This window comes from Pieris rapae, unplaced genomic scaffold (assembly GCF_905147795.1).
Source record: "Pieris rapae unplaced genomic scaffold, ilPieRapa1.1, whole genome shotgun sequence".
Classification (NCBI taxonomy): domain Eukaryota; kingdom Metazoa; phylum Arthropoda; class Insecta; order Lepidoptera; family Pieridae; genus Pieris; species Pieris rapae.
The window spans coordinates 1-7,938 of NW_025551553.1; the positions used below are offsets into that span (position 1 = coordinate 1).

Below are 7,938 nucleotides of genomic sequence, written 5' to 3' on the forward strand. Positions count from 1 at the left end.
GTAATAATATACATTGTTTGCGATAAATGATGCTTACCGTGAATCACGGACTGAAGGTTCACATAAGATAAAGCGACATTTTGCGCCGCCCGTGGAATTCCGATAATTCGAAATACTAAATAACATTGAATGCTCGATAGTGGATCGACCTTTAAAGTATTCCTACTCAATTTTTAAACTTTGAGTTCTAACATACACTGTAATCCTTTTAGTCGGAGACATATTCGGTCCTTTCTTTTAGGAATGAATGCGCAAGTGTTTAGCCTTTGATTAATTGGTTTGGTAGATTTTTAGTTCGATATGAAACAATACTACCGCTGTCATTGTATTGTTATTGCACTAATCTCAGGCACAGAGTGAGCGGGGCGGTGAGCGGCGGGGCGCGGCGGGCGCGGCGCGGCGATGCGCTGACGCCATGCGCGACGCGGGATGCGTGCGCGCCTGCTGCTGGCGGCGCTGCTACTCGCCGCGTGCGCAGGGTGCGCGGGCAACCCGACGCCAAGCGACTATACGACGACCTTCTCAGCAATTACAACAAGCTCGTGCGGCCCGTCCTCAACGTCAGCGACGCTCTCACCGTACGCATCAAGCTCAAGCTCAGCCAGCTCATCGACGTGGTATGTATCGACTGGCGTCTGGGCTCTTCCTTTCTGACTCATCTGCACCTTACCAATCGGCGTTCTGTTTTATTTCAGAATCTCAAAAATCAGATCATGACAACAAATTTATGGGTGGAACAGGTAAAATATTTATAATATTACGTCTTACGAAAATGTTCCTCAATATTCGTCATGGTAAGTAACTTGTGTGTGTTGTGTATTTCAGAGTTGGTACGACTACAAATTGTCGTGGGAGCCGCGGGAGTACGGCGGCGTAGAGATGTTGCACGTACCCTCGGACCACATCTGGCGTCCCGACATCGTACTCTACAACAAGTGAGTGAGTGGCATCGTGTGAGGGAGGAGTATGGGCAAGTTTAATATTGAATTGTATGATATGTGTGCAGTGCCGACGGCAACTTCGAAGTGACGCTGGCGACGAAAGCAACGCTGAACTACACGGGTCGCGTTGAGTGGCGCCCGCCCGCCATTTACAAGTCCTCCTGTGAGATCGACGTCGAATATTTTCCTTTCGACCAGCAAACGTGCGTTATGAAGTTTGGTTCCTGGACATACGACGGCTTTCAGGTGCTGAACTTATGCTAAATAACTCTTACCCTTGTCTTTTAATATCTTCCATACAGACTTAGGAATATTTTAACGGATTTGTTGCAGGTAGACTTGCGACATATCGATGAAGTAAAGGGCACAAATATTGTCGAATTAGGTGTTGATCTAAGTGAATTTTATACGTCTGTCGAATGGGATATTCTAGAGGTCCCAGCCGTCAGGTGAGATTATCTATATACTTCTTCACAGTATAATCGTCGATCGAGTAAAAAAAGATGATCCTCGTGTTATCTTTTTAGGAACGAGAAGTTTTACACGTGCTGTGACGAACCCTACCTGGACATCACCTTCAACATCACGATGCGCCGTAAAACGCTTTTCTACACTGTGAACCTTATCATCCCCTGTATGGGCATTTCGTTCCTGACGGTGTTGGTGTTCTATTTGCCTTCCGACAGCGGTGAGAAAGTGTCGCTCTCAATATCCATCCTGCTATCGCTGACGGTGTTCTTCCTGCTGCTGGCCGAAATAATCCCGCCTACTTCACTCGTGGTGCCGCTGCTCGGCAAGTTCGTGCTCTTCACCATGATCTTAGACACGTTCAGGTAGGCGACCGACCAAGCCTACGTCACTCTATGCGAGTAATTATCAGTTTTAATTTATATACAGAGTATGAGGTTCGATGTTACTTTGCAGCATCTGCGTGACGGTAGTGGTCCTCAATGTGCACTTCAGGTCACCGCAGACACACACAATGGCACCGTGGGTGCGCCGCGTTTTTATCCACGTCCTGCCTCGGCTACTGGTCATGCGGCGCCCGCACTGCCGCCTCGATCCACACCGCAGCCGCTTGTGAGTGACTCAACATGTAAACAAATAGTATTATATATCTTATGATTAGATGACTAAAGCTGAGCAACGGCCTGTCTAAACTACCATTAAGTAAGTAATTTAAGAGTCAAATCAATTCAAAAATATAGGTAACATAATGTACACTTATGAACGTCAGAACGTCAATAAATAATGTGTATAATTAGCGCAGAACTCAATGATAATTAATGCATGGAATTAGCGAGTAGATAGCAATAAAATATTAAACAGTTCCTTGTGGATTCTTTTATGTTTAAGTGCGGGGATCATCAGCGGCGAGGGCTGGTCACCGGCGCTGACCGCCGGTCCAGTACCCCTCGGAGGCATGGGGACAATGGGGGGCAGGCAGCTCGAGGTCGCTAGACGCATCCTCACAGGGTGGGTCCGGGTGCCGGCTGCACGAGGTGGGTGGCGTGTGCGAAGCGTTGCGCCGCTGGCACCGCTGCCCCGAGCTGCACAAGGCCATCGACGGCATCAACTACATCGCTGAACAAACGCGCAAGGAAGAGGAGTCAACGCGCGTGAAGGAGGATTGGAAGTACGTGGCAATGGTGCTAGACCGGTTATTCCTGTGGATCTTCACATTGGCCGTGTTGGTCGGCTCGGCCGGAATAATCTTACAGGCGCCCACGCTCTACGACGAGCGCGCGCCCATAGACGTGCGTCTCTCGGAGATCGCCTACGCCGCCGCCAAGCCACGCCCGCCGCCGCCGCGTTGATCTCGTCGCCACTCCTCATGTTCATTGTATATAAAATTCTATTGATATAACTATAGTTTATACGACGAAAATAACGTGATCGAATATAAGTCGAATTTCTTTTGATAGACACGAAATAAATCGATTGTTTACATAGTTTGGTTTTATTTAATTATCACTGGTAAAATACTTCTTAATTTTATGCTGTCTTCACTGACGTTATACGAAACGAGGAAGGTTTAAGTGTGTAAGTAGTTATTAGGCTTTCTTTGAATTGAACAATTTTTTTTAAAGGTTCAAGGAACCACGTGGGTAAAGCAGGTGAATTATAATGGATTATTTATTTGAGAATGTTTACTTTAATCAATTACAAGAAATCCTGTAATTACCACTCGTAAAGATCTGAAATCTTCTTGATGAAATGATCTTTTCAGGCATCTTCAAAATAATTGTCAACACAACTTTAATTTTTATTAGGTTTTACACAATCATATCACAGTTACAATTTTTATTTCTCCTCTATTCTATTTCCTTACATAGGCTTTTTGAGTCCTTTAATTTGATGTGTAAGACTCTTAGTAAATCGGTTCGGTAATTCCAGAGATGTTCCGATTTTAATTTTTCCAAATGGCGGACAATATATAATGGGTTAATTTCTTTAGTTTTGGTCGGAGGAGAGGCGGGTTTTCACTGTTGTGACCAGCGCCTCGTGCTCGACCCGTTAAGTATGACACCCGGGTATGAAGAGTCGGCTCTTCTTTTTAACAACTTTCCGGTTTCCAGTCTCCCGGCCTTCCCAGAGAAGAAAATCCCGTCCAAAACGGGCGATCCGCTCCGAAACTACGACGTTTGAATTTTTTTAAGATGGCGGACAAAATGGCCGCCTAAGTGAAAAACGGCCGCAGTCCAGGCGTTTTTCCCCAGTTATATCTCTTGATTTCTTATATTTTTATAAATAGCTAACATTTTTTAAAAAGTGGTGGGGATATGTGTTCTTAGAATTTTTTTTTGACAAATCTTGGTTTCCTCGAAGGTCGGTGAGTTTTTGTGGGTACAATCAGTTCGCAGGGATGTCTTTTATAAATTTCTAATGCTAAAATTCGTTTTCTGGGTAAAAAAACGGCGGGAGAGGGGGGAGTTAAGGGAGAGAATTTCAAAATTATTTTTTTTGTCTTTATATAAAATATATGCGCATAACGCATATAGCGATAAAGTATACTTGATCGCTATATGCGTTGATTGGTGTATTGCACTTGTGGGGAAAGCTCTATTTCGTTCGCCAGTAGTCACGCCCTTTTTTCTTATTCCTTATTTTCTCTCTCAATTTAGGGGTAAAAATCTGGGACTGACCTTGTTAGATGCGGTTTGATCAGGCGCATCTAGCGATAGATAAATATTGAGGTCGTAGATCTATATCGTCATCGATCTATGTCGTAGCTCCGGAGCGGATCGCCCGATTTGGACGAGATTTTCTTCTCTGGGAAGGCCGGGAGACTGGGAACTGGAAAGTTGTTAAAAAGTAGAGCCGACTCTACATACCCGGGTTTGATACAAACGGGTCGAGCACGAGGCGCTGGTCAAAATAGCGAAAACCCGCCTCTTCTCCGACCAATACTAAAGAATTAAACCTAAATTACAAATTGACGGCCATTTTGTCTGCCATATTGGAAAAACTAAAATCGGGATATCTCTGGAACTACTGAACCGATTCACAAAGAGTCATACCAAAGTAAAGGACTCATAAGCCTGATCAGCCTGGATAGTAGAGACGGCTCTACATAGAGTCGGGAAAAATCTTTGTGTTAAAAAAACCGACTGCGACAGTAGGTTAAGTGACAGGGGCTCTCCTTTTAGAAACCCCTCTTAGATATAAGTTTTCTGACACGGCTACCACCCTTTTGGGGGTAGACCTTAGGATATAAAAATTGACGGCTGCCTCCCTTTTGGGACAGCCATTAGAATAAGTTTTAAGAATTTAAATTGACAATCTGACAACTCTCCATAGAAAAATTAATAATTAAGAATATTTTATTGTTTTGTAAATTATGTATTGACCTGTCTACTACCCTATTGGGAGTAGGCCTTAGATTAAGTACAGTTTTAAGACAATTTATTGTTAATTAGAATATTATAATTGACACGGCTACTACCCTATTGGAAGTAGACCTTAGGTTAATTCTTTTAAATTTTTTAAATACACATCGACAATTCTAATAGGCAAAATGTTGGGCATACGCACTCCACCTAACAGCCAATCAGGCGCAGCATAGACAAGTGGGAGGAGGCCTCCAGCCAGGCCCCTAAGGGAGCTAAAGAAGATCCTCTGGCTGGGGCGGGTGGAGGAGGTAAGTCACCTGCTCCCGCTCAAGCCAGGGAAAAAGAGGCTAAAAACTGCTATCTCAAAGCAATGGCGCACTTGGCGGAGTCACGCAACATTAAAACGGATATAAAAACAGGGGTACAGTCCGCTGTGAAGCGCTGTACCAAATTGTAAAAGAAGCCGAGGAGGAGTTGGCGGGAGGCCCCGGCCCCGTTCTGTGTTGTTTTGGCCCTGATGAAGTCCTTTACTTTGGTATAACTCTTTGTGAAATCGGTTCAGTAGTTCCAGAGATATCCCGATTTTAGTTTTTCCAATATGGCGGATAAAATGGCCGTCGTAAATTTTTTAAGATGGCGGACAAAATGGTCGCCGAAGTGAAAAACGGCAGCAGTCCCGGCGTCCGTGCTCCGATCCGAACGCGGTTTTCTCCCGGTAGTATCTCTCACTTTTTTCTATTTTTCTAGTTTGCTAATGTTTCTGAAAAAGTGGAGAGGATAGGTGTTCCTAGAAATTTTTTTGTTAAAACTTGATTTCCTCGAAGGCCGGAGAGTTTCTGTGGGTACAATTAGGTCGCAGGGATATATTTTAAAAATTTTTAAAACTAAAGTACGTTTTTTGGGTGAAAAACTCGAGAACGGAGGGAGAGGGGGAAGTAAGGGGGGTGAATTTCAAATTTTTTTTTTATGTTTAATATAATAATTTAAAACGCCGAGCAAGGCTTGTATAAAAAGTACACGATACGGGCTTTTTTTTTTTTACACTGTATTCAAATTTTTGATGTACAACGTATATGTATTTGGAATCATCGTAAAATTATGTTTGTTACACTTTGTTCCGACACTTAAAACCCATTAATGAGATTATTATTATTATAATTAAAAAAAACAATAATAATAATAATAATAATACTATAACTAATAAAATAATACTATAACTAATAAAATAAACTATAACTAATATTGTATTGTGAAATAATACATTGGATAATATTACAAATTTGATATTGTTATAATGTTTTGGGTCATGATAATAGATGGCGCCAAATGAAAATAATTTTATCCAAACGCAATATTGTTACATGGCACAAACGACGTAAGACGTCGATGATTATCTATTACGTCTTCGACGGTTAGGTTTTTTTTTTTTTTTTTTTTTTTTTTTTTTTTTTTTTTGCACCTAATAGCCTACACCCCGGGCGAAGTTTTCCCCGGGCCGTGGAATTTCTAGCTAGATTAAAACACGTGATTTTTAATGTTTATTTCAAAAAAATAATGGAGAAATATAATTTAAATACTAAATGGCTAATTATCTTATTTTTACATATTTGGCTTAAAATACTTGGTTTAACGGTTTCCCATGTGGTAACAGCACGCCGCGTCCAAACGCGGGACCGAGCCATCCGTCAGTGTCGCAGGGGTGTTACAGTCCCTGTTCTGTCTGCGGACACTTTGCACGATCTTGTTGCAAAACTCTTCCAGGCATGTCCGCAGGTCGCCGCGGGACACGAACTGTGGGAGCTGGTCTTCCGTTAATGAGATTCCAGTTTTCTCCCCCACCTCGTGCCTCGCGACCCCATACATGGGACAACTAAGCAGACAGTGCAGGGACGTTTGCGGCGTGCTGTTGTCACAGGGACACGTCGGGTCACGTCTTAGATTAAATCTATGTAAATAGCTAGCGAAGGGACCGTGACCCGTCATGACATGGACTAAATTCCTGTTTGGTCTGTTTTGTTTTATAAAATTATATGCAGTCTTTATGTCAGGAAGGAAAGACAAGGCCCCGCTCACTCTCACCATACCTATGCTCCCACTCATTTAGTGTTTCTTTACGTATATTCTTTTTTATATATGATATAGGGCATCTTGTATATGCCGCCTTGTTCTTCAACTTGTTGGCCGCATCTCTAGCGAGGTCGTCGGCTCTTTCATTACCGGCCAGGCCACAATGGGCCTTTATCCAGAACAGCTTTACTTCTCTGTTATTCTTCTTCGCCGTTTTAAGTTGGCTTCTTATTTTTACTATAAGTGGGTGCCATGAGTTGCCACCAACAACCGCCTGTAACACCGATCTCGAGTCGGAGTATATAGCGCTGGTTTTCACGTTCGCAGTGTTTATAACGCGTGCAGCTGACGTCAGAGCGAGCGCCTCTGCCTGAAAGACCGTACAGTAGGGCGACAGCTTGAATTTACCCGATTTAATTTCGGTGCCGTTTTTCCAACAGGAAAAAGCGGCACCGACATCTTTGTCATTCTTGCTGCCGTCCGTGTAAACTTGTATTAGTCCCTCCGAGCTAGTCTTTAACTCCTCATCATTTGTGATCAATCCGTAGTGCAACTGCGGCTCTTCTGCGGGGTGATCCATTTGGCAGTATTCTGCCTTGTTCTCGACCTCTATATCGTCCTTGAGGCCCTCCCAGTGGCCCTTTTTCGCCATGTAGAGGGTGGCTACTTCCTTTATTCGAAGGTCCAGTGGGAGAGCCCCGGAAAGAGCTAGGGCCGCGTTCAAGGACACGGTCCTGTTTGCCCTAACGATTTTTTGGGTGAAGCCTCTTTGGATCATGTTAAGCTTTTTCCTGACGCATATTTTCTCTGCTGCCCCGGCCCATGCTGCTGCTGCGTAGGTAACGGTGGGCTCCACCACGGCTGTGTAGATTGTGGAGACTATATCCGGGTGTAGCCCCCACGTTTGTTTGGCCGCCTTTGCCAACTGTTTATATAGGTTGGCTGCCTTGATGCATATGTTTGACACGTGGTTGTTAAAGGTGAGTTTACTGTCCACTGTCAGGCCAAGTATCTTTATTTTACTCGCCAGTGGGATTTCCGTCCCGCGCATTGTGAGTCTCGGTGCGTCGTACTTGACCTTATTTGTTACGATCATC

General features: G+C 43.7%; 1 protein-coding gene across 1 annotated transcript; it reads left to right on the plus strand.

Moving 5' to 3' along the window:
- Positions 1 to 385: 385 nt before the first annotated feature.
- LOC123690640 (acetylcholine receptor subunit alpha-like) lies at positions 386 to 2,891 on the plus strand. The gene is given in 10 exon segments (XM_045634345.1): positions 386 to 477; positions 480 to 617; positions 696 to 740; positions 826 to 935; positions 1,007 to 1,187; positions 1,275 to 1,390; positions 1,469 to 1,774; positions 1,866 to 2,021; positions 2,298 to 2,391; positions 2,393 to 2,891. Coding segments are annotated over 10 exon segments (1,560 nt in total). The 5' UTR covers positions 386 to 429; the 3' UTR covers positions 2,759 to 2,891.
- The last annotated feature ends 5,047 nt before the right edge of the window (positions 2,892 to 7,938 follow it).